Consider the following 25,569-nt stretch of genomic DNA (forward strand, 5'->3'; position numbering starts at 1 on the left):
ACTTCTTTTAGGTGGAAAAGCTTTAAGTGGTTAGAACGCTTAAAAAGAGTAACCCATGTGTTCCAGTTTAAAGAATAAAATATTGAACATAAACAATGAGATAAAGTGAACAAAACTGGATTCCATGTTTCTTTTGGGGGAGGGAAGAAGGGATGAGGCATGGGAAAAGAGCTACACTCTTCGCTTCTCCCTAACTCTTTTGTAAAATGTAGCTATCTCTCTCAGTCCCTTTTCACTTACTACATAAAAGCACAAGTGCCAGGAAGAATATCGTTTCTCCTGGTATCCTTCCAGAGTACTCCAAATAAAATGGAAAGGAAGCCGGGAAGATACAGTGTGTCGGTACCGTGGCGGTGTGCTTCAAGGGGGCAGCAGCGTTTGGATCGAACCATGAGGTAACATGCTTGCTCCCTGTTACTATAAACCAGCTAATGCTAAAAAGTGTCGAGGTTGCCCCTACTTTACATCAGACTCATCCTGTGCTCAACTCCTGAGAATGCCCTGTTCACTTTCAAAACAGGACGTTTCATCGGAGTCCCTCTACGATCTTGGGACAAGCGAGGCGAAGTCAAAAACATCCTCAAACTTCCTTTGGTTAGTAAAGTGAGGGGATCAGATGATCGGTCACCCCCTCTTACCAGAGTTCGGGATGAACCTCAAAAGAGTTGTGTTTACAAAGCAAACAGCCCCACATCGTGTGCGTGCCCGTGTACCCTAAACGGAGGCAGGATGTGGACACTCGGGTGAAGTCTTTCGAGTTTCCCGAACTCCTGGGAAAGGGGCGGGGGAGGGGAGGCAGCGAAACAAATTGGCTCTGTTTTGATTTTCCGAGGTCACTTCCAGGGACTCGACCGCGAGCGCGTTCCGGTGGCGGAGAGCGGGCCCCGCGGCGGCGGACGGCGATCCTGCGGCGACCCGGTTCTGTCCCCTCCCGCGAGCAGCGCGCGGGCCGGGACCTGCCGTCCTCCAGCCGCCGCCCGGGGTCGGCTGCAGGCTGGGCCCCGCCTCCCTCCGTCCCCGACGACCCCCGGCGGCAGCGGCCACGCCTGCGCAAGACTCACATGTGCGGGTTTCTCCTGAAGGCGTTGGTGATGTCCTTCACCACCCGCTGCACCAGCACCGCCACCTCTTCGCTCGTCTCGGCCATGTTGGCGGCGGCCGCGGCGGCTCGGGCGCGTCTCCGGGACAGCGCCGCGCCGCCGGCGAGGGTTCAGCGGGGAGCGAGCGCGTGTGCGCTGGTTTGGCGGAGCTCCCGCCTCCGCCCCCGCCGCCGCCGCCGCCGCCGAGAACTTCCGGGTCAGTCCCCCGCGGCCGGGGCGTGGCGGCCGCCGAAGCTGCTGGAGGTGACCGGGCTGGTCTCCGACTTCCTCTCGCCCCCGACCGAGTTTCTTCGAGTCCGAGAAAATGCTGCCGAGTCCATGGCAAAGTGACCCCGGGCCTCCGTTTTGCACATTGTAATTTCTGGTCCCCTCGGGGCTGAGGACTTAGTGGTTCTCAAGTCACTGCAACCCTCACCCCCCGCAACTCCCCTTCTTAGGTGGTCAGCGCAGCCGGCCGGGACCCCGTCCCTGGAGGAGAGTGTCCCCGCGAGCGCGAGGCCGCGCCCTGAGCCCCTCTGCGCGCCGCTTCGCTCCGCCTCTCCCGCCGCGGGGCGGAGGCCTTCAGAGCCGCCCGGCGAGCGAGCGCCCGTGGGCCCTGCGGGGCCCCCTCCCCGACCTGCGTGCCCACTTCGGCCTCGCAGCGGCCGTTTTCAACCATTAACTTAAAAAATTTCACTAATGCATTAGGGAGGAAATAGGAAAGAAAAGGAGAAGTTCCTTGCCACCTGGACACGGGAAGTTGGAGTTGAGTACTGGACGGTTTCTTAGACGTTCCGTGTGGAGTGCACGGCGGTCCTTTCTGTCTGCCACCGAGGCAGCCAGCCTCGATTGAGGATATCTGGGGGGAACTTACGTGGTGGCCGAGGGTCCTATGCAGGGAGCCCAGGATGGGGGTATTGCAGAGACGCTCCTTCCTCCGTCGGCCCGTGGCCCGGCCGGGCCCCGCGCGGGCACGCGCGCCCTCGGTGCTCCGCCGAAAGGCGCGAGTCAGGTCTCGCGTCTCCTAAGAGCTCACAAGTTGTTCCCCCTGGTTATTAAGGATCTATTGTGCTTATAACTCAGCGCTTTTAGAATTGGAGCATATCAGAACTCTGATCCAACCCCGCCCGTAATTTTGCAGGTAAGGAAGTTAAGAATTGAAATTCATGAGGCTTTCACCTATGTAGGACTAGGATAGGATAATTCGCCAAGGTTTGTTGAAGGGCTCAGATATTTTCGTTCAGGGATCTGCCCAATACATTTACTGATAATAATGAAATGTTGTAAATAGCTCAAACGCCCAACGGTGGAGACTGATTAACTTATAGTAAATCTATCGGAGCTTAAGGGGAGGGGCTGGCCAAGGGCAAGACAGGCCTCAGGCCGCCCATCTGCTGGACTCCTGGCAGGGAGGACGTCCTGCGGTGGGACCTGGGCTGCGGCTTCTCTGGAAGGCTCTGGCTTGTGTTCTGTCTTTGGGGGGCCATGGAAATGCAGGCACATGGGTGACCTTTTCTCCTCTCACAACTCCAGCACCAGCCCAGGAGGCCGAGGCGGCTCCTGCTGCAGCACCTGGTGTCCGTCCAGAGGAGCCTGGTGCAGAGCTGGAGGCCTGTCCACCCCCAGAGGTCCAGCCACCTCCGGCAGCCGCTCCAGCTGCAGCTCGGCCTCGCCGGCCTGTGCAGCACCTCCTGACCTGAGGCCCCACCGCCCCTGGCTGAAGGCCCCTCCCTCGGACCTGCCCAGGTCCTGCTGCAGAGGGGGAGCTGCCCCTGGAAAAGGCATCAGGGGCAGCCCTGGAGCTGCTGGCTGAGACTGCTCACCCACTCCCATCAGAAAACCTGTCCTACCCCCCTCGTTGATCTTCTCTTATTTCCTTTCCTTCTCATGTGTTACTTTTCTCTCTGGCGTGATTTGGTTATTTATTTTCTTATTGCTGTTATTTGGGGCATTTTGAGGTCTTTTTCATTTTTCTTCTTTTCTTTGTTTCTCCACAGGGTGATTCAATTTAAGTAATAAATAAAATTATATTTTAAATGGTGTCATCCTGAGCATGGAGCACATTCACGACGCTGTGCAGGCATCACCGCCATCTAGTTGCAAGATGTCCCCTCACCCAAAAGGAAACCCTGCCCCCACAGTACCCACCCCCCACGCCCCCTGCCCCTGGCAACCCCTGACCTGCTTTCTGTCTCTGCTCCTTCACCTGTTCTGGATGCTCCCTATAAACGGAATCTTACAGTAGGTGCCTTGTTGTGTCTGCTCACATGCTTTTGTTTGTGTTTATCTGAAATAGCATTTTGGGTATTTGAAAGTTAAATTCTGGATGGATTAGAGATCAGATGTAAAAAATAAAGAAGCCCTTTTAGTAGGTGTGAGCATAATCTTGGGACAGAGACCTCTGTGCTAAGTGTGACCCCAGGTCCACAAGCCAGTCAGGCAATGGCTGGCTCTTCCTGTGCCCAAAACAAAAACGAGGAAAATGCAGAAATCTGGAAGACAAACCACAAGCTGGAAAGCATTCCTCACAACCCAAGGTCAGAAAAGGGTTTAACATCCCTGTGGTGCAGCAAACTCTCCAAAGTATGTATTTTCTAAAGGGGCAGAGGGCAAACACATGTACATCCAATGAGAGGCAGTACACAGGCCAGTACATGTCAGAGATGCTCCCACCTCTCGCTGGGGACACAGGCACTGTCAACAGGCACTGGGGAGAGAGCACTATCACTCTCAGGCTGGCAGGCTTCTGGTCTGGCGGCAACTAGCCCTGGGGACAAAGTGAGGCAGCAGAGGCCCAGCAGTTCCCCTGGAGAAAAGGGAGATAGGCCCCTCCTCTGGGGGGTCAGTGAGCAGGACCCATCAAACGTCCACAGGTGCCCCCTGCACCTGGCAGTGCTCACCCAGGAGGTCACCCCACGGAAATTCTTGCACACTTGTTCAAAGATGTAATTTCGAGACTACCCATCAGAGCACTAGTGAAACAGCCAGGACTTGGAAAAAACACTAATGTCCATGGAGAGGGGACGGGATCCACCAAGCTGGGTCCACATGGACAAAGGAAGTTGAGCAGCTGCTAACATGGGTGCAGGGGTCTTCATGTGCCAACAGAGAAAGACCTCAGGGGCCCCCTCCCGTGAGACACACGACCAACCAGAATTCCACTTGTTAGACCCCATACACACGATTTCAACAGGCAGACACACATGTGAAAATGAGTCTGCCTGTGACAGAGACAAACAGAATGAGAGAGGCAGAGCCTGAGAGATGCCCACCAAGGCACTCATGACGGTCACCTAATGGGTATGATTGCAAATTTTTTATCTTCTTCTTGATGTATTGTCTAAATTTTTTATAATGCATGTATGACTTTGATAGTTTTTAAAGTATTAAAGTGTTATCCATTGATCACTCATGTATGGAGTACAGTACATTATTTAGTTTTTATTTTTAAAGTATTTCTGACAAAAAGGTTTTTTTATAGTATAATAAATTCTAAAACAATTCAGAATCAAGTAAAGAACAAAGTTCTTCCAGGGAGGAGAACCCTGACAGGGGGTGCTTACCGTTGCAGTCCTTCACCTGTGTGTGTACGTTGAATTGGCATGTGCATGTGTGTGTACCTGTGTTCCCACACTCATGTGTACATATGTGGATGCCTGTGTATGTTCGTGTGTGTGTGTGTGTGTGCGTGTGGGTGTGTGCACTTGTGGTGTTATTGGGGAGGATTCCGGTTGTGTGCCCTTCTGGAACCTCCTTTCCCTAGGGGTGGACGCTGCCAGCCAGTCCTCTCCCTCCTTGGTGTTTTCTGTGTCTCCACACCAGAATTTTCGAAGCTCCTGCTGTGGAACATGAGCCATTTCTGATTTTTCACTCCCATCATTGTGCTGAAGGGAACTTCTGTGTCCATAAATCTTTATTTATTTAGTATGGGTCTCTAGAAATGGAGATCTTGGTCTAATGTTAACACAATTTTATGGTGTTGGGTGCAGTCCCCTACATCCTAGGTCAACTTGTCCACTTTTAAAAATATTTTTTTATTGATTTTTAGAGAGAGAGGAAAAGAGAGGGAGGGAGAGAAACATTACTGTGAGAGTGAAACATCAATTGGTTGCTTCCTGTACACTCCCTACCTGGAATCAGCCCACACCCCAGTCATGTGCCCTGACCAGGAATTGAACCAGCAAACTTTCAGTGCATAAACTCAGCAAGGTGGGGCCTCTGGACTTTGGAGCAGCAGGTCAAATGAATCTTTCCTTGGGTGAATGGCATGGGTTGAACTCACAGGGGTGATAAGAGTGTCCCCCCCCCCCGACTAGAGCCATGCAATCCAGCAGCTGTCTGAGTCCTATACAAAACCCCCCCAGGAAGATGTGCTCTGGAAGCCTCAGCTCTGTGCAGCATTCCAACCCCGCCCCCCCTCTGCCCCACAGTATTGAGCTCAGAAGGGTGGGGCCACCAGGAGGCAAAGGATGAGCCAAGGGGAGGAGGGCACCGGCTGCACTCCAGAGGTGGGAAAGAATAGCTCCCATTCCAAAGCTACATAGCACAGTCACAGTGTGAGTCTCTGCCAAGAGCTTCTCCAGAAAAAGAGGCACCAAAGGGCCCTGTTGGATGCAGACAGCAGACCTTTCTGTAGGACTCGAGCTCAGCAGGATGGTGTCTCCAGTAGTTGGAGGTTCATGTGATTAGATTAGGTCCACCAGATACTGTAATCTGCCTTTTGATTAACTCACAGTAAACTGATTAGAACTTTTAATTGCACCTGAAAAATCTCATTTGTTACGTAATGTAACATAATAACAGGCGAGATACTGCATTCATCATAATTAAACTCCCTGATTAGGGCAGGAAATCTTGGTGGGGAGCATAGATTTTAGGATTTTGCCTACCACATAACTCAGCTTCTCTCCACTTACTGCCATATGAATCCTGAAGGCTCAGCAGCCTTTACAAATATTTTGGAGTCTCTTAATTTTACCAAAATGTGAATTTTTGTTTTCCACGCTCTTGGCTTTCAGAAGATTTTTATATGAGAGAGGGAAATTGTTGATTAATACATTCATGTTCACATTGAAAGTTTCTCTGACCATTTTTAAAAAAAGAATAGCTTATTGATTTTTTTTACAGAGGGAGAAGAGAGAAACATCAATGTGATTGGCTGCCTCCTGCACGCCCCCTGCTGGGAATCGAGCCCAAAACCCAGGCATGTGCCCTGACTGGGAATTGAACCAGCAACCTCTCCATGCACTCCAAACAACTGAGCCACACTGGCCAGGGCTCTCTGACCATATTTGATAGTGATTTATCCCTTGGTCAGATGGTTGTAGAATTCCAAGACTTATTTTTTCAGAGTTTCCATTTAGAGTTCTCTCACATGCTGCATCTAATAATTTCAACATCTGAGTTGGGTGGTGGTGGGGGGGGGTGGATCTAAATCTGTTCCTTGTTGTTTTTGCTCATCACAGCTTGTTTTCTTCTACGGTGGCCAATAGTTTCTTGTGAGCTCACATGTGTTGCATTTAATCTGGGGGAATCCTGGGAGTCTAAACTGGGGATATTTTGCTTCAGAGAGGATTTGTATTTTCAAAGGCCTCTGGCTTAATGCAGGAGGCTTGATATAAGCTCTCCAACCTTGCCAGAAGTCCAAGGCTTAGTCTCCGGATGGTAGTTCTGATCCTAGTATTAGTATTGGGCATATATTTGGAATTTGTCTATTTCTCCCCGATCTGGTTTCAGTTCATCCATAGTCCACCTCTCCCTTCCCCTTCCCCTTCTCCCCTTCCTCCCTCCCTCCCTCCCTCCCTCCCTCCCTCCCTCCCTCCCTCCCTCCCTCCCTTCCTTCCTTCCTTCCTTCCTTCCTTCCTTCCTTCCTTCCTTCCTTCCTTCCTTCCTTCCTTCCTTCCTCCCCCCATGCTTAGACTGTGCTAATAAATGTATGGGACACAGCAGCCCCACTGTACTGAGCATTGGTCAGAGTGAAACACTGTGCTCTTTTCCAAGAAGCCCTTTTTAAGAGGATCGTGATCAGAGTGACGTCAGTCACAATAAAGGTAAAGAACAAATAGTTTTGTTTACTTTGTTTACCTGAGAAAAGGGAAGGCATGTCCACTTTCTCCAAATATCTGAAAGGATCACATGAGAAAGAGAAATAAGAAATATATTTTATCTTCCAGAAACAGAAGCAAAAGGAGCATCTAGCAAGAAGGTTCACATCAGCTCAGTGTAAGCTGGAACTTATTACGCTCGTACGGAGCTGGAACAGGCCACCTTCGTGAAGTGTGCGCTCCTCCCTCTGAGCTCCCTGGAGGTGGGACACGTGTCCTCGGTGGTATCTTAGAGGTCAGGTGTACATTTCTGCTTTGGCTAAAATGCTATACTGAATAACATTTACTATTTCTTCCAGTGAGCTCAGATTCTAGGCTTGTTTATTCCATGACTGTTATAAATTTAGATAGAAAATGGGAAATTATAGCCATCTGGAAAAAACTTTTATCCCATATTCTGGCTCTAATGGGAGGAAATTTTGTGCCACAGTGTTGCAGAAACCTTTCAAATTGGTGAATCAGAGTAATCATTAATATTTTACTTTTAAAATAGTACTCTTGTAATGTGCCAAGAAAAATGAGGCAATTATTTTTATGTGAAATATTCTTATCCATATCCATATTAGGAGAAAATAGGATGCATTTTTCAATAATAATAAGGTTCAGTCAGAGATAGAAATTTACTTTACCTTAAACTAAATAGAATAGACACTGGTAAATGGCAAGCAACGACACAGCGCGAGCTATATAATTAAATTTAAAATATATTTCATAGTAGTTTTCTTTAATATTAAGACTATAATTCTTGATAGAACTGGGTATAGGCTTTCTGAATATTTTTATAGAAGATATTGAGATCTTGGTATTTTTCCTAGAATTATAGATGAAAATAACATCATATTTGTTCTAAAATCATAGTTTTGGGGGAAAATAAAGCATTTAACCTTCCACTATGGAATGAAGTTTGTTGAAATGTTTTAGAAATCCGGATACCTTCTCTCATCTCTGGATTCTACAGTGACAAGAGAATTCTAAGGAAGAAAGCCTCAAGTCCTTTAGTCCTATGAAAGGCTAAATCTTTATTACTTTTTTCTTGGTAGGAAAAAAAATAGATTTAGGGACAAATGCACAGCAGACTTTTTAAAAAATAGCAAGTGATTGAGAATTTAGCTAATATTTAATAAATTATTTACATGTTTTAAATTCAAAACTAAGGGTTCTTAATTTTTTTGGTATGTGTGAAATAGACCTTTGAAAATCTAGTGAAGTTTATGGATCTTTTTTTCTGAGTGATTTTTAAGTGAATAAAATAATACATGAGATTACAAAAGGAATCATAGTAGCTTATGTAAATGCTTAAAAGAACAAATTTATACAATAGTATTATATGTGCTTTTTAAAAAAGTAATGCATTAATTAAGAAAATTCAACATGGATCTAGTAACTACCAGAATTTCAAAGTAGTATGAGTATAAATACTATTTTGGGGTGTTTGCAGCATCAGTAACATAATAAAAAGATATCTGTGATTTCTATTTGTGACAAAGTCACAAGCATTGCTGATACCATTATGGTTTGTTGCCTACATTTGTGATTTAAGGAAATATAAATTTCAATTAGAGATTAGCAAAAATAAAGCTGTATGTTTTTGTGTTTTTTTCCTTGGTCTGAGTTATGAATTTCAGGAACAATACCTATTCTAAATATTTTCATGTAAATGATGCATGTTAAATAAAATATTCAGAGTCAACTTGGAATACAATTTACAGTCAAATGATATTTAATTAGAGAGAAATTTAAATTTATTTAAAAGTAGTTTTTAAAAATTAATTTTAATTAATTGGAAAATAAGCCACAACTTTAACTATAATTAATTAATGTTTTTATTACACTGGGAGACAATATTGAGTAAAGATTGGGTTGGGAGTCCAACTGTCTGCATTTAAACCTTAAACATTATTTAGGAACTGCATAATTTTGGGAAGTCATTAGAATTAAGTAAGCCCTATTTTTTCATCTTAGAAATAGCTCCAACTTCATAAGTTTGCTGTGATCATGAAATGAGATAATACATGTTGAAACACCTAGTATAGTGCTTAGTAACTAGAAAGTGCTAAGTGAATGCTGGCTTCTATTTTTCTCGGTTACCGCCCAGGTCCCATGCATTGTGCCACACACTGGGGATGCCAGAATGGTGATGTCCTCATGGCACTCTAACAGGGAAGATAGACATATAAATAATTAACTTTTGTACAGTGTGATGGGTGACATAAAACTAGTTTGAGATTTTGCAGAAGCACAGAGGAGGAAGTACTCAGTTCTAGTGGAGACTGTGGGGTGGGTAGTGGGGAGGAAGAGACACATTTTCATGGAGAAGTTGATACTTGTGCTGAAGGAAGGTACCAGACGAGCTTGGTTGGTTTTCCTAAGGTTCCACCATCACCCACCCTCAGTTTATACATATGAGAAGGTCAGGCTGATGGAGAAGAAGGAAAGTAGTGAGGATTTCTTTGCAGGGAGTTGGCACAATGCTGTAGTCCCCTATTCTCCTATTTCATTCAAGTCAAGTGAGGCGGGTGGGTTTAAATTCTCTCAGAGAGTTTGACGTGTACCCCAGGGGTTTGGAGCACTTGGTGAGTGGTGTGCATTTGTAGTTCAGAAATGTCTAAAGCTCAGAGGCCTCCTGGAGCTGTGTGTGCAATGGCAGTGTGGGGAAGAAGCAGCTTCTGCTTCCAGGATGGTACCAAAAATGCTGAGTGATTCTGGTGAGCAAGAATGGACATTGGCTAGATGAGCTGGGCATGAGCCCATTTCAAAGGGCTCTGCCCAAGAAGTATGCCTGCTAGGGTGAGGGGGCCTCAGCAGTCAGGAAGATACGTAGCTTGTTCCTAGCAATGATGCAGTCCTCTCGGGGGCCCTTGAGGAACCTGAAAAAGCTCCCTATGAGCAACACTGGGCATAATCACCCAGAGGGCCTTGGCCCCAGATCCCAAGTTCAGCAATTAAATAAGACCTTCTCTCCCCTTAGGGCAGGGTGAGATGCTGGAGGAAGAGAGGAGTTAAGGTGGGGCAATAATAAAGCAGCCGACCCTGCCTTCAGTTCCCCCAGGAGGCAGACTCCGCAGTGGATTCGCCTTCGTAGCCCCCACAGCACAGCTTCTCAAAAACCCTCCCTTTCTGGAGAACACGACTTGTTGGATGGTACCTAAGCTTCCTCTGAAAGAACCATTTCAACGCTTTTCCCCAACTTGAACCATCTTCCAAAAGGTAAGGAATATACTAATTACAGGGTGGGTGACAAGAAACTAAATGGGCCCTTGGTGTTAAGTATGCTATTCTTTCTAAGTCTTTATTTCCTTTATTTAAACAAAAAAAGGTTCTCGTACTTGAGTTGCTTTTAGGCCCCTCCTGGCTCTTTAGGAAATGGCCCTTCTGAAATAGCTCGGACCCTTCTACTTGAAAGCAACGTTTAAATATGATGCTAAAAAAAGGTATTTAATTAACGAGGAAAGAGCACCACAGGTCTGATACATGCCACCTGAATATGGGAAACTCGAAATCACGCAAAGCTCAGGCGGTCCTTCAAGGTTCGGCAGGTTTTCCGGCTTCTTCCCTCAGCTCCTCACCTCCACCCCAGCCCGGGGCGCTGGGCAGCCAGCTGTGTGCTTGGCTTACTCAGCACCCAGGCAGCGCCCGCATGCACCCGGCCGTGGGAGAAGCCTTTGGTCAGCGCCTCACCCGCCCTCTCACTAGAACGACAGCCTTGGGTCTTGCAGGGAAAGTGGGACAATGTCCACCCTGGTCGGGAGCAGAAAGGAGCTGCGGCCGAGGGCAAGGTCCTGAGGCCTCGCTGTGGGCTGTGGATCCCTCAGCTTTTGAACGGTTCAGAGCTCAAAGGGTCTTCTGGAGCGGATCACATTAGAAAACCGAGGCTCCACTGTACCTTTGAATTATACCACAATTTCAGCAATAGATTCTAACTCTAAAATCCATATCATATCTCAGAGGAGGAAGAAAAGAGGAAATAGAGAGAAGAGGCTAGAAAGAAGGGGAGAGAAGGGAAGGGGTAGGGCATGGAAGAGGAAAGGATAACCAGGCACTGATGCTCTTCGACATAGCAGGTGGGCTCCAACTTTTGTATATAAAATATTAAAAAGTGAATCCTGGATGTATGCATCGTGGATAACAGGAGAATTAAAAGATAAAATAAAATACTAGGCAGCCCTTGATTAGGACATAAATACTTAGTTTTAAATTTAAACACAAGCTTTTAATATATTTAAACTAGATTCAAAACAAGATAATACAAATTAACTTTCTTATGTAATTAAAAATTTTGTCTCTCAGCTTAAATGAATGACATTTAGTAGAAAGAAGAAATGGAAGAACATGCTGATGGTGACTTTGGAAGGGCCTGAGCAGGGCTTTTACGGGAATTGAGCAGATGAGTTGTTGAGACAGGAAGGGAAACGAGATGGAGAGGCTTTTCTCTGTGGCCATTTATATCTGGCTCATTTACATCTCTGGTCTCCTGGGCAACCTCTTTAAGGACCTGATCATGCTAATCAAGAAATATATTAGACTAGGCTCAGATGATGAGATTCCCCCTTCTTGGATTGGTCTGCCTGCACTTATCCTACAGAAAAGTCCTGTTTGAGCCACCTGAGCTATAATTTTACCCCAAGGCTATTATGGTGAAAAGAGATTAATATAAATAGAAGGCATTGCTTTAAGCCCTACACTTTATTGGTCTGATGAAGTTTTAGGAAAACAAGGATAAGTCAAGTGTGTTGAGGATTAGTCATTTCACATTTATAAAGCATAAAGCTTATTAAAGATTTTGAAGTGAAAAGATACTATATGAATATAAAACCATTATTATCAATAGTAACATATCCAGATATCTTGCCAACATTTTTCTGATTCAGACTATTAAGTTTCATATTAGAATATGATAAAAAGATATTCATTAAAAAGACCTTGTAAACAGACAAAGCTTGAAAAACAATGACTGTACTTAGGAAATCTCACCCCCCCAAACACACACATTTTAGGGTGCTTTTTCCAAATGATAAGAACAAAGTTAGGATGTAATAATAGCAGTAGTAGTTGAAGTTCAATTGCAGACTGAACATTTATTAGGCAATGTTCCACCCTATTTCAATATAGTTATGTAATTCTTACAAAATTCCCCTCCGATAAATACTGTTTTATTTCTATTTTATCAATAAGGATTAAACAAATCAAAAATTCTTTGGAATGTACTGGTGTAGACAAAGAGAATGAAAAGCATCTGAATTTGAGGGTATCAAGAGTTAATCTCCTCTATCCCAACATGAGGATGTTGAAAAGTATTTAGTAGACACAGAAGACAATAAAGCTTATACTAAAGCTGTTATAAAGGGGAAAGAGAGTAGTATAACAAAAAAGCATATATATATATTTAAAATATATCTTTATTGATTTCAGAGAGAGGAAAGGAGAGGGAGAGAGAGAGAAACATTAATGATGAGAGAGTCATTGATCGAGCCCGCAACCCGGGCATGTGCCCTGACCAGGAATCGAACCCCAATCACCTGGATCCTAGGTCGATGCTGAACCACTGAGCCACGCCCGGCCGGGCAAAAAAAAAAAAAAAAGCATATTTTTAGACTTAAATAGGTTGTCAGCTTAGCTTAAGGAACTCTAAAATAACAAGCTATCTTTTGCTTGTTTTCTTAACTTACTGCTAGTTGGTGTGTGGAAAAGCTTTTAAATCTCTGCAGAACCTGTGCAATATAGAGAGAGGTCTTGGCTCTGGGCAGCTCCGTCTCTACATCAGATTGGCTGCACAGACCTGACGTCTTGGTTGCACATTAATGTGTTGCTAACACTTGAAGCATAAGTAAAATAAACACACAAACAAACAGATGATAGCAATGGTGGTAATATTTGGAGCAACAGCAATATGCTATGCTTTGTATAGCACTGAGCTTAACACAGATCTTGTTTACCCTTTTAAAATTAACTTTTTTTTTCTTCTCCATTCCTTCAAGAAGGACTAACATGGTGGTCAGCAATCTACTAGCTCTTAGCTGGCTTGGTTTTAAATAACGTGGCTTACCTGTGGCTCTCTGTAAAATAGGGGTCTTAGGTACCACAGGTGCCCACAGTGGTCAACCACAGGCCACCGTAAAGCACTTAATAGTTGTATGTAATCAAATTTATGAAAACTGATCAAGAAAAGCTATAACAGATGTTTTGCAAGCTAGAGAATCTGTAGTGTGAAATCTCTTAATTCGTCTGCTTTTAAATTTGAACTTTCGTGTACATGCAGTCTTCATAAAGTAAGACACTTCTGAAAGCCCAGGTAAATGTAAAATAATCAAACACAACAGCCATTCATTCAGCACTCTGAAATGATGCCTGTGCTAAAAGCACTGTGCCAGGGAAGAGGGACGGCCGAGGTATTCAGCTGAGAGGATGGGGAGGAGAATCCTGATGTGTTGAATATTCCTGACTTGGAAAGTGAAAAGTGAAATAAGCACTTTCCTTCTATAATCCAGCCATCCAACGTCATAATCGTTTTGGAATCTCCTCACATATACTTCACAACACAATGATGTGACGGCTTTGTATTGTCACAAAATACCATGGTTTCAATAATAAAAGCTTGGCAAGTCTTAGGGAGCTGAAGGTCCCGGAGCCCTAGCCTGTACTCAGAATCTGAAGCAACCTCAGCTTCTTGCCTCACCCAGCCCCTTCTACAGTCCCACCCCCTCCTTCGTTTTTCCAGAGGAAGAAACTTGTGTTCAGAAAGGTTCTGAAAGCAGCTGAAACTGGAACCAGCCAGGCCATTTCAGCCTCAGGCATTTTAGCCCAATGCTTCCGTGCCTCCTCTTTCTCAGAAAAGCTGTGCAGAAATGACATATTTTAGGGTTTAAGGGTTGTTCTCTTGTTCCCTTTTGGCCAAACTCGTAAGCAGAGGGTAGGGTGGCGACAGATGATGGATGGTAAAAATATCTTATGCAAGAACAGCGGGAACGGACCGCTCTCCGGGGTCCGGTCCCGTTAGCTCTCAACTGACCCGGGGCTCCTCCGCCTTGAGACTCTGCTCAGCCACTCGGGCGATCAGGCTGGCGGGCGGACGAAACTACAGGTCCCAAGATGCACGTGCTTCTTCTTCCTTCTGTGCAGCCCGGACGCCCCCCCTCGTTGCATTCTGGGAAATGTAGTTTCCTTTGACTCCACAGCTACACGGTCCTGGAACCCCAGGCTATTACGTTTTGGGGGAGTCCAGCCCCTCCATTGACCCCGCCCCGGGTTGCTTAGGAGATGAGAGACGCCGATTCTGGGTCTTTGTTTGGCTCTGGGCGGCACGGGCGCAGGGGAGGAAACCCCCCGAGGGCTGCGCTGGACGCGCGGCCATGGCGAACTTGGACAGCTCCCTCCAGGACTTGCGCAGCAGGAGGTTTGAGCTCGGCCCCACCGACGTGCTGGAGCGCAAGGGCTCCCTGACCCTCCGCTCCCGCCACAAAAAGTACTCGAAGCCGGTGCTGGCGTGCTCCTGGTGAGCGGGCTCCCCGAGTTCCCCGTTCTCTGGTCGTGGGAGAGGGAGAGGGGCGGCATGGGTGGCGGGCAGAGGAGAGGAGGGAGAGGAAAGGAAGGGCCGCGCCTGCGAAGGGGAGCGGAGAGGGCGGGGGTGCGGGCTGGGGAAGGGGGCGGCGCCGGGAGCGCTCCCGGGAGGAGCCCCGCTCCCGCCCAGGCCGCTGCAGCCCAGCCCGCCCGCCGCCAGGGGTCAGAGATCACCCAGCGCGGGGTGCCCCGCAGCGTGTTTGCGGAGGTCTGGGCATTTTGTCTCCGAGACAGGTACTTACAAAAGGCAGGGTCTATTAGCAGGAGGTCAGGGGCACAGCAGGAGGGAGATGTTTGTTCAGAGGATGGCTTCCAGGACTGTCACTTTGGGGGTCACGAAGCACACTGAATTGTTTAATATCCCTAAATATCACTTAGGCTACTAGGACTCTTCTGACCAGAGACTTGCAAACTGGTGTTTCCCACTGGGTAAAGCCAACAGTTTGTGTGGCATGCACTATGTTTTCTTTTCTTTTTTTTTTCCTTTTAAATAATCGCCCACATTTGAGACCAGGAGATTAAACATAAAGATGCGTGGATTATGTTTTTTCTTGAAAAGTTGAAAGGCCTGGCAACAGAGGATTTTATTCTTCCTGGCAACTATGAATGCGTCGGAACTGAGCACTGGCTACTGAAGATGAGAGTTCTCTTTGGTGATTTCACTCATTACAGGTTCTTGCCTGGCCCCCAAAGGCATTTATTGTACTTCCTTTGCCTTAGATCTCGGGCTTTGAATTCACTTAGAGATTCTCTTGTTTTACTAAATATTTCAATAACCAATAACAAAACCATAACCTATAACGGAGAAAAATGGGGACTTTTACGGCAATTAGGTTTCTGTTCTTTGGGTTAATTTTACTGTCTATACTGTTGACAATAATTACTTTTAGTATTTGGAATTCTGTGTGGGGAGAGATCAGGAAGAGCCAAGTGAAAAGAAGTCCCGACCTTTCTCTCCTTTATGCTGTTGCTATTGAAAGACGATTTTGACTTGGCCCTAAAGCTAAGCCCTCCTCCACCCCATTCATTCATACAGTATATGTGAGCCCTGCAGCTTCTGTCTTGCAAATTTTCTACAGCCTATTCCTTACTTTTTCAAAGCCTTATTTTACTTCTCATCTCTAAATTTGACCACCTATTTTGAACTCAGTGTGAGAGGTTATATAGATTTGAAGTCCAAAGCTACATTGGGAAACAAAATCCTCTTTTAGCTGCCTCATGAAGGGCTTACCTCACGGCCCTCAAGCAAAACACTTAGCTCTTCCATGATTCTGTTACTCCATGAGGATTTGGGTCATGATACAAATCACTACTAGAAATGATTTTTACAGAGAAAGGTCTTTTTCAAGTGGGTAGTACTTTGCACTTTTCTCCATTGCTATGAGAAGTTGCCTTGTGAACACTGTAGGCATCAACAGCAAAACTACAGAAGAACATAAATGAGAAGGAGGTAAGGAACTTGATGGGCGAGAAGGGTGGTATAACACTGAAAGTCATTCTGGCCACTGCTGGAAATGTAGAGAGTTCTCATGCTGTTGATTTTTAGAAAAAAGTTTTGGGAGCAGGAAGAAATAAGTTCAATCCAACTAACAGCTACATGTTGGAGATGCAGAGATGGATACAGGAGATTCAGTGAGATAATCTGTGTAAAGCATTTAGCACCATGCCTGGCACATAGTAAACAGTCAATAATTTGTGGTAGCTATTATAATACTATTTATTTAGGATACCATAATGGTTAAAAGCTAGGGCTCTAGGTTGAACACCGACTTTGCAGCCTGTGATATGGCAAGTGACACGACTACTCTGGGCCTCTGTTTCTGCAACTGTGAAATGAGGATGATAAGATTCTAGATAAGATTAAACAAGGTATTGTATGTGAAGCACCTTTTAACATACAGCCTGGCACATAGTAAGCACAGTAACTGGTATATACATATATAGGATGTGTTCATTGATCTTAAGGAATTTCATAGGCCAGTAAAGGAGAATGTCAGTAATCTTATTTGTGCAAAATAGAGATGAGTATAAGAGACAACGGGAACAGGAAGGGAAGGTTAGTGTGTGTGTGTGTGTGTGTGGGGGGGGGGGGTTTCCTGAGCAGGGTTTAGGAAGAAGAATAGGAGCTTCAAGGGAACACAAAAGAAAACAGGCAACTGCAGTGAAAGAGTAAGGAGCAGCATCATAGGGAAATAGAAGTAGTTCTCTACAATTGGCAAATGCAGTTGATCTTCATTATTTGTAGATTTTATATTTGCAAATTTGTCTACTTGCTAAAATTTATTTGTAACCCTAAATCAATACTCATGGTGCTTTCATGATCATTGATGAACATGTGCAGATAGGCAAACATTTTGAGTCACTGTCCACACACATTCCCGTTTGACGTCAGACAAAGTGACATTCTGCCTTCTTGTTTCAGCCCTGGTACTGCGAACAATTCTTTTCACAGTCTATATAGTGCTACTTTTTTTTTTTTTTTTTTGCATTTTTGTGCTTTTTGAAGGTGATTTCATTGTTAAAATGATCCTGAAGCATAGCGCCGAAGTTCTGTCTAGTGTTCCTAAGTGCAAGAAGTGTGTGATGTGGAGAAAAACTCATGTGTTACATAAGTTTCATTCAGGCATGAGTTATAGTGCTGTTGGCTGTGAGTTCAATGTTCATGAGTCAACAATATATACTGAATAAGGTGTCTTTAAGTGGAAACACCCCTAAAACCAGGTTATAGTTTGATTGGCTGATGAAAACGGCTCACAAGTCCTATCTTCCTGAGCTGGCTGTACTGCTGGTTCTCTTTTCCTTCCACAGCCAACCAGGCACCAAGATCTATCCTAAAAAACCCCCACAAAACTGCATAAAGTGCAAATTGTATAAACTTCCAAATGAATAATGTCATTGACCATTTTGTTTTTATGCATTCTGGTCATAATTGTTTGCTTTCTATTGACTTATTTTATTACATATTAAAACTTTTATTGAATTTTAATCTTTTATTAAAGATCAGTTCCTACTATATATAAGACACCATTTTGGTGGCCTTTCAACTGAGTAGTTGATCAATTAAGTGACTGTACCTGTGGGTTTGCAAAATAGAATTGGTGACTAGGAGAAATTCTAACTTAGCTAGTTTAAACCTTTGGATGATTCCCATTTTCTGTTCATGTGGCATGTAACACAAGTCTGTTTGACTTCTCTGCACATATTTAAAAACGGTGTGTATAATAGACATGATAGAGTGATATACCCAGAATGGTTGTTAGAGGTATCTCTGGCCCATTACTGGGATGAGATGTTGCCTAGGAGCCATCTCTTCCTTACAGCTGGAGTGGTGGATAGAGAGCCATGTCACCCGCGTTGCACCTTGATGCTTCTGAGTGAGAGAAGCCTTTTCTAGAGGTCACCTTTCTCTAGTCATTTCTGTAGCACTTATGGAGCTATATCATCAGGTGATTCCATCAGAAATTCTGAATTGAGGGAAAATTTTCTCTTGGGATATCTTCTCACTCACTGGAAGAATATACTACTAAGAACCAGAACAGCTATATTTGTCTTTAATAAATTCTCTGGTGTGAGGCTAGTTCTTATTATTTTATTTATTTATTTATTTATTTATTTATTTATTTATTTATTTATTTATTTATTTATTTATTTATTTTCACTCTTCCCTTTCTTGGCCAAATCAGCATTCAGTGATAAGTGATGATAATTTATCACACAAAAAATTAAAAAAATTTTTTTGGTGGTGGTGGAGTGAGGCTCCCAGACCTACATGTGGGTCCTTGATCTTTCTCACCTCATCTCCTATTCAACTTCTGTGCCGACTGCTGGTGAATTTGTGAATAATCCACTTGGTTTGTTGAGGACCCGATGTCTCTGCTTACAAACTCACTTCCACTTTGGCTCTTGTTGGTGCTGCAGATCCCCATGTCAGACCTGTCCTTCCCCAGCCCCTGACTTAGGCAGTCACCCCACAGCCACTATGGTAGGTGCACCTGCACCCCTCACCATGGCAGCCCCACAGCTGGTCCACTGACACTCACTCAGCTTCCATCAGATGCCCTGGAGAGAGGGTGTGCATATGCCATGGTTTGCCCAGGATAGGTAAGCTCTGGTTGGCCTGAGATTTATTAAAATTTCTTCTTTCACTTTCTAAAGTGATCTGCTTTAAAATATAAATTTTAAGATCATTCTGTCCCATGTTTGGGACCTTCTGGGTCTTGTTATTAATAGAAACTTAAGAAATTTGAATCTTTTATTTCTCAGCAATGCCTGATTTTCAAGAAAAATGTCTCCCTCAGCACTAAAAAATTCCATCTCGTTAGTTGAAAGTCAATCAGCAACATTTTATTTATCTTCATAGTCCTGGCACTACAGTCCTTAATGTTCCCAAGGCAAATGTGGATGCCTCTGATTTATAGAGCAAATGTTATTTTAAAGAGTTAAGCAAAGAAAAGTACAAAGATTAATATTTAAAAATATAACCTTACAATAAGGGAGCATAAAAAGGCAGTATGTATTGGATTCTTTTGTTAAAAATGTGTCTATATGCATTGAAAAGAGACTGAAAGGAAATTCACCATGTAACCCAAAATTATTACGGCCGCTGAATGGTGGATTTATGGATTATTTGTGCTTTCCTTTTTTCTCTTTACCACTTCTACATTTTCCATAAGGAACTTGTATTACTTTCAGGAAAATAAATGAAAGTTACTTAAAGATTTTTTATATCATTGTCTATATTTTTTCCCCTGGAGCAAGCATTCTCTAGATCAGAATTTAGACACAATGCTTCATCCTTTCAGAGTCTGAGTCACTCTTCATAGTTTGTATGAGTCTTTTTAAAATATCTTTTTAATTGCTAGTTTATATTGGATGAAAAGGATGATGCTATTTACATTCAGCTGGTCTCACTGCCCTTTCATTCTGTCTGTGCTCTATAATGGTAGATCCTACGCCACGGTTATTTTTAACCTAGTCCATTCTTATCCCTCAACATACGCACATACCCACAAATGCTTTTGAATGTAGTAGTGTTTTCTGCGGGAGAGGGGCACCTTATTTTCTATTTTTTAAGATAAAATCCAGAGACGGCATCCTTTTGTCCTGGCTACATTTTCCTTTCAATGCTATTCTCTTTTATGACATTCCAATCAATTTCTTTTTCTAAAAACCTGTGGTTATAGAATTGTTGTGCCTTGATGTTCATATGAGGTTTTGCTCGACTGAACTGGCAGTGGCCAAAATAAAAGTTTTGCTTGCAAGATGAACCCTTGTAAGGCAGAGTATTACAGGACCGGTATTTCTCCATGTGGTGCTCTTGGATTAGGAAATAGCATTGCTGAGCATGAGTACCTCTGCCTGAGCCAACCCCTTACCCTTGGGACCATTTCCCCCTCAGGCCCCAGGAGCCTCATTAGAATTCTGCTGTATTCTTTCCTTCATAGACAGTCACAATTAATTTTCACCAAGTTTTCTTTCTCTTAGCTCACTGATGATCCCTTCCAGTTAAGAATGCGGGACTCAGTGATAAGGGGTCCCAGTCTGTGAACACTGGGACTGGGCTTGGGATTTTTAGTAGCACCGGAACTGGTATTGTTAGATAAACTTCTCTGAGTTGGCCTGGGAAGCCACCTCACTGGTACCATTTTCTGTGTGCACTGGTCAGTCTTTTGGTTGCAAGTGACAATCAGCTTTCACTAGTCTAAAAAAGCAAGAAAATGAATTAGCTCATGACAGTCATAGAATGGTTGGTTACCATTCTATGGGGCAGGAATGCAGCTCGACCTTAGCAACAACTGGAATAAGGGGTGCAAATGCAAACAGGTCTCACTTCATTCTTCCTCGCGCCTCCTCTTTGTGTGTTTGCTTCATCTTATCATTGAAAACTATGCACTTTATATCTTACATCTTCATTCTACAGAGAAAGATTGGTTTTAAGGAATTTTCAGTCCAGAATAAAAACATTCCAGGTCAGATATCCATTCCTGGGCCAAGTATCTGTTTGAGCTCATCTGACTGGGAAAGGTTAGATGGAAGTGTGATAGCTCTCTAATAGCGATGGGGTGAGGTAGACCGACCCAGGAGAAAGAAGTGCTGGGTTGGCAATCCTACAGATGTCTACTGTATCCCATCCTATCCTACAGATGTCTACTGTATCCCATCCTATCCTACAGATGTCTACTGTATCCCATCCTATCCTACAGATGTCTACTGTATCCCATCCTATCCTACAGATGTCTACTGTATCCCATCCTATCCTACAGATGTCTACTGTATCCCATCCTATCCTACACATGTCTATTGTATCCCATCCTATCCTACACATGTCTACTATGTAACTAAATAGCTACTATAGTGGAGAATGAATTCCAAATTCCAAAGACCAATTTTATAGCAAGAGTTTAGAATACAACCCATTACTATGCTGGGGATTTTCTACATTTGCTGTTATTTTGACTTTAAACTATGTTTCTCCCACCCCAGCCAACCCAATGGAGTTTTTAAAAACTGGCCTTAGATTTACTGAGCAGAAAACAGAAATCTTGTGTAGAGATTAGATGAGCAGATCCTTATGGTGTTTTGAAAAAGTTCTTAATAAATTTGAATACTATATTGTATTATTGTTTTTGATAGACACTAATCTCTTATTACTGTTTATTTTATTTGTAATACAAATTCACTTTAATTGTTATCAGTCACACCGTGTATTTTTACTTTTGTTTAACCGAGTTTTGAAGCATTAACAAAAATAATTGGCAGAAAAATTATATTTCTTTGTTAAAATATTAGATCCCCAATCTAATTAATATAATGTCATTTATTTATTGCAAATAATTTAGACTTTTATAGAAAGTGATAGGAAGAATATTTTGAAATTAAAACATATGAATGACTTGTCACAAATTTTTTAAACATTCAGAAAAAACACTGAAATGCTTAGCCAGAAACCAGAAATATTATGTGAGTTTTTGCAAAACCAAACAAAAACTTGAAACTTATTCTTTAAAGAGCTACTTTTTTATTTAAAGAATTTTTAACTTAAATTTATTGGGGTGACATTGGTTAATAAAATTATTTAGGTTTTAAGTGTACATGTCTATGATTCATCATCTGTGTATTGCATGGTGTGCGCGCCACCCAAAGTCAATTCTTCTCCTGTCACCGTCTATTTGGTCCCCTTCATGCTTTACTACCCTCCCACCTGCTTCCCTCTGGTAACCACCATACTGCTGTCTGTGAGTTTTTGTTTTACTAGTTTGTTCATTTGTTCGAAGAGCTCTTTGTTTAAAAAAAAAAAAAATGTTTTTATTGATTTTTGAAGAGAGAGGAAGGGGGGAGAGAGAGAGAAAGAGAGAGAGCAACATTTCTGTGAGAGAGAAACACCGATTGGTTGCCTCTTGTATGCACCCTGACTGGGAATTGAATCAAACTTGGGCATGTGGCCTAACCAGGAATTGAACCAGTGACCTTTTGGCACATGGGACAACGCTCAACCAACTGATCCACATCAGCAAGGAAAATACATTTTTTCCAATGGTGTATATGGTTAGGGTATGGATTAGACCTAGGGTTAGGGTTAGGTTGAGGATTATGGTTAGGGATATGGTTAGGGTTAGGATTAAACCCATGGTTAGGGTTAGGACTAGGGTTAGGGTTAGGCTTAGGGTTAGTCTTAGGGTTATGTTTAGGGATAGGATTAGACCTAGGGTTAGGGTTAGGTTGAGGGTTAGGGTTAGGGATATGGTTAGTGATAGGATTACATCTAGGGATTGGGTTAGATTGAGAGTTAGGATTAGGGATGTGGTTACCGGTAGTATTAGACCTAGGCTTACCGATAGGTTGAGGGTTAGGGTTAGGGATATGGTTAGGATTACGATTGGACCTAGGGTTAGGGTTAGGTTAGGCTTAGGGATATGGATAGGGTTAGGATTAGACCTAGGATTAGGGTGAGGTTGAGGCTTAGGGTTAGGGATCATTTAGGGTGACTATTAGACCTAGGGTTAGGGTTTGGTTGGGGGTTAGGCTTAAGGATATGGTTACGGTTAGGATTAGACCTAGGGTTAGGGTTAGGGTTAGGGATATGGTTACGGATAGGATTAGAACTAGGGTTAGGATTAGGGATAGGATTAGGCTTAGTGTTACTCTTAGGGTAATGCTTAGGGTTAGGATTGGACCTAGGGTTAGGGTTAGGTTGAGGGTTAGGGTTAGGGAGATGGTTAGGGTTAGTTTTAGACCTAAGGTTAGGGTTAGGTTGAGGGTTAGGGTTAGGGATGTGGTTAGGGTTAGGATTAGACCTAGGGTTAGGGTTAGATTGAGAGGGATACGGATATGGTTACGGTTACGATTAAAACTAGGGTTAGGATTATGTTGAGGGCTAGGGTTAGAGACACAGTTGGGGTTAGGATTAGACCTACGGTTACGGTTATGTAGAGGGCTAGGGTTAGGAGGATGGTTAGGGTTTGGATTAGATCTAGGGTTAGGGTCATTTTGAGGACTAGGGTTAGGCCGACGGTAAGGGTTATGATTAGACCTAGGGTTAGGGTTATGTTGAGGGCTAGGGTAAGGAGGAAGTTTAGAGGTTGGATTAGACCTATGGATAGGGTTATGTTGAGGACTACGGTTAGGATGGTTAGGGTTAGGATTAGACCTAGGGTTAGCATTATGATGAGGGCTAGGCTTAGGTTGAGGGTTAGTGTTAGGATTAGACCTAGGTATAAGGTAATGGTGAGGGCTAGGGTTATAATTATGGTAAGGGTTACGATTAGACCTAGGGTTCGGGTTACTTTGAGGGCTGCGGTTTGGAGAATGGTTAGTATTTGGATTAGACCTAGCGTTAGGGTTTTGTTGAGGGTTACAGTTAGGCAGACGTTTAGGGTTACGATTAGACGTAGGAATAGGGTTATGTTGAGCGGTAGGGTTAGAGACACGGTTGGGGTTAGGGTTGGACCTAGGGTTAGGGTTATATACCCGGCTAGGGTTATGAGGATGATTAGGGTTTACATTAGACATAGGGTTAGGGTTATGTTGAGGGTTAGGGTTAGGGACACGATAAGGGTTACTATTAGACCAAGGGTTAGGGTTATATTGATGACTACGGTAAGTAAGATGGTTAGGGTTTGGATTAGACCTAGGGTTAGGGTTAGAGAGATGGTTAGGGTTAGGGTTGGACCTAGGGTTAGGGTTATGTTGAGGGCTAGGGTTAGAGAGACGGTTCAGGTTCGGATTGGACCTAGGGTTAGGGTTAGGTTGAGGGCTGGGGTTAGAGAGACGGTTCGGTTTCGGATTGGACCTAGGGTTAGGGTTATGTTGAGGGCTGGGGTTAGAGAGACCGTTCGGGTTCGGATTGGACCTAGGGTTAGGGTTATGTTGAGGGCTGGGGTTAGAGAGACGATTCTGGTTCAGATTGGACCTAGGGTTAGGGTTATGTTGAGGGCTGGGGTTAGAGAGACGGTTCGGGTTCGGATTGGACCTAGGGTTAGGGTTAGGTTGAGGGCTGGGGTTAGAGAGACGGTTCGGGTTCGGATTGGACCTAGGGTTAGGGTTATGTTGAGGGCTGGGGTTAGAGAGACGGTTCGGGTTCGGATTGGACCTAGGGTTAGGGTTAGGTTGAGGGCTGGGGTTAGAGAGACGGTTCGGGTTCGGATTGGACCTAGGGTTAGGGTTAGGTTGAGGGCTGGGGTTAGAGAGACGGTTCGGGTTCGGATTGGACCTAGGGTTAAGGTTAGGTTGAGGGCTGGGGTTAGAGAGACGGTTCGGGTTCGGATTGGAACTAGGGTTAGGGTTATGTTGAGGGCTGGGGTTAGAGAGACGGTTCGGGTTCGGATTGGACCTAGGGTTAGGGTTAGGTTGAGGGATGGGATTAGACAGACGGTTCGGGTTCGGATTGGACCTAGGGTTAGGGTTAGGTTGAGGGCTGGGATTAGACAGACGGTTTGGGTTCGGATTGGACCTAGGGTTAGGGTTAGGTTGAGGGCTATGGTGAGACAGACGGTTCGGGTTCGGATTGGACCTAGGGTTAGGGTTAGGTTGAGGGCTGGGGTTAGAGAGACGGTTCGGGTTCGGATTGGACCTAGGGTTAGGGTTATGTTGAGGGCTGGGGTTAGAGAGACAGTTCGGGTTCGGATTGGACCTAGGGTTAGGGTTATGTTGAGGGCTGGGGTTATAGAGACGGTTCGGGTTCGGATTGGACCTAGGGTTAGGGTTAGGTTGAGGGCTGGGGTTAGAGAGACGGTTCGGGTTCGGATTGGACCTAGGGTTAGGGTTAGGTTGAGGGCTGGGGTTAGAGAGACGGTTCGGGTTCGGATTGGACCTAGGGTTAGGGTTAGGTTGAGGGCTGGGGTTAGAGAGATGGTTCGGGTTCGGATTGGACCTAGGGTTAGTGTTATGTTGAGGGCTGGGGTTAGACAGACGGTTCGGGTTCGGATTGGACCTAGGGTTAGGGTTAGGTTGAGGGCTGGGGTTAGAGAGACGGTTCGGGTTCGGATTGGACCTAGGGTTAGGGTTATGTTGAGGGCTGGGGTTAGAGAGACGGTTCGGGTTCGGATTGGACCTAGGGTTAGGGTTAGGTTGAGGGCTGGGGTTAGAGAGACGGTTCGGGTTCGGATTGGACCTAGGGTTAGGGTTATGTTAAGGGCTGGGGTTAGAGAGACGTTTCGGTTCGGATTGGACCTAGGGTTAGGGTTATGTTGAGGGCTGGGGTTAGAGAGACGGTTCGGGTTCGGATTGGACCTAGGGTTAGGGTTATGTTGAGGGCTGGGGTTAGAGAGACGGTTCGGGTTCGGATTGGACCTAGGGTTAGGGTTATGTTGAGGGCTGGGGTTAGAGAGACGGTT

The 25,569-nt window shown here is 44.6% G+C and overlaps 2 protein-coding genes and 1 long non-coding RNA gene across 7 annotated transcripts in view; 2 read left to right on the forward strand and 1 right to left on the reverse strand.

The window, feature by feature from the left end:
- PTAR1 (protein prenyltransferase alpha subunit repeat containing 1) overlaps positions 1 to 1,147 on the reverse strand; it is a 40,823-nt gene extending 39,676 nt beyond the window's left edge. Inside the window, exon 1 of the mRNA XM_087822697.1 lies at positions 1,062 to 1,147. Within this exon, the coding sequence (XP_087678823.1) occupies positions 1,062 to 1,147 (86 nt within the window). The remainder of the gene's footprint in view (positions 1 to 1,061) is intronic.
- An 838-nt stretch (positions 1,148 to 1,985) lies between these two features.
- LOC148091819 (uncharacterized) lies at positions 1,986 to 3,116 on the forward strand. Its single transcript, XR_015715439.1, has 2 exons — positions 1,986 to 2,220; positions 2,613 to 3,116. It is a non-coding gene; the product is annotated as an uncharacterized LOC148091819 (long non-coding RNA).
- An 11,321-nt stretch (positions 3,117 to 14,437) lies between these two features.
- CFAP95 (cilia and flagella associated protein 95) overlaps positions 14,438 to 25,569 on the forward strand; it is a 274,652-nt gene continuing 263,520 nt past the window's right edge. For 4 of the 5 annotated variants that reach the window (XR_015715406.1, XM_087822699.1, XM_087822698.1 and 1 more), the window contains exon 1: positions 14,461 to 14,672. Coding sequence is in view for 4 of the 5 variants with exons in the window: in XM_087822699.1 (XP_087678825.1) it covers positions 14,530 to 14,672 (143 nt within the window). In the remaining variant the exon portion in view is untranslated. Of the gene's footprint in view, positions 14,673 to 25,569 lie in introns of all 5 variants that reach the window. The other variant, XM_016214269.2, reaches the window with a different exon arrangement.

Source organism: Miniopterus natalensis, chromosome 12 (assembly GCF_054644295.1).
Source record: "Miniopterus natalensis isolate mMinNat1 chromosome 12, mMinNat1.hap1, whole genome shotgun sequence".
In the NCBI taxonomy this organism is placed as follows: Eukaryota; Metazoa; Chordata; class Mammalia; order Chiroptera; family Miniopteridae; genus Miniopterus; species Miniopterus natalensis.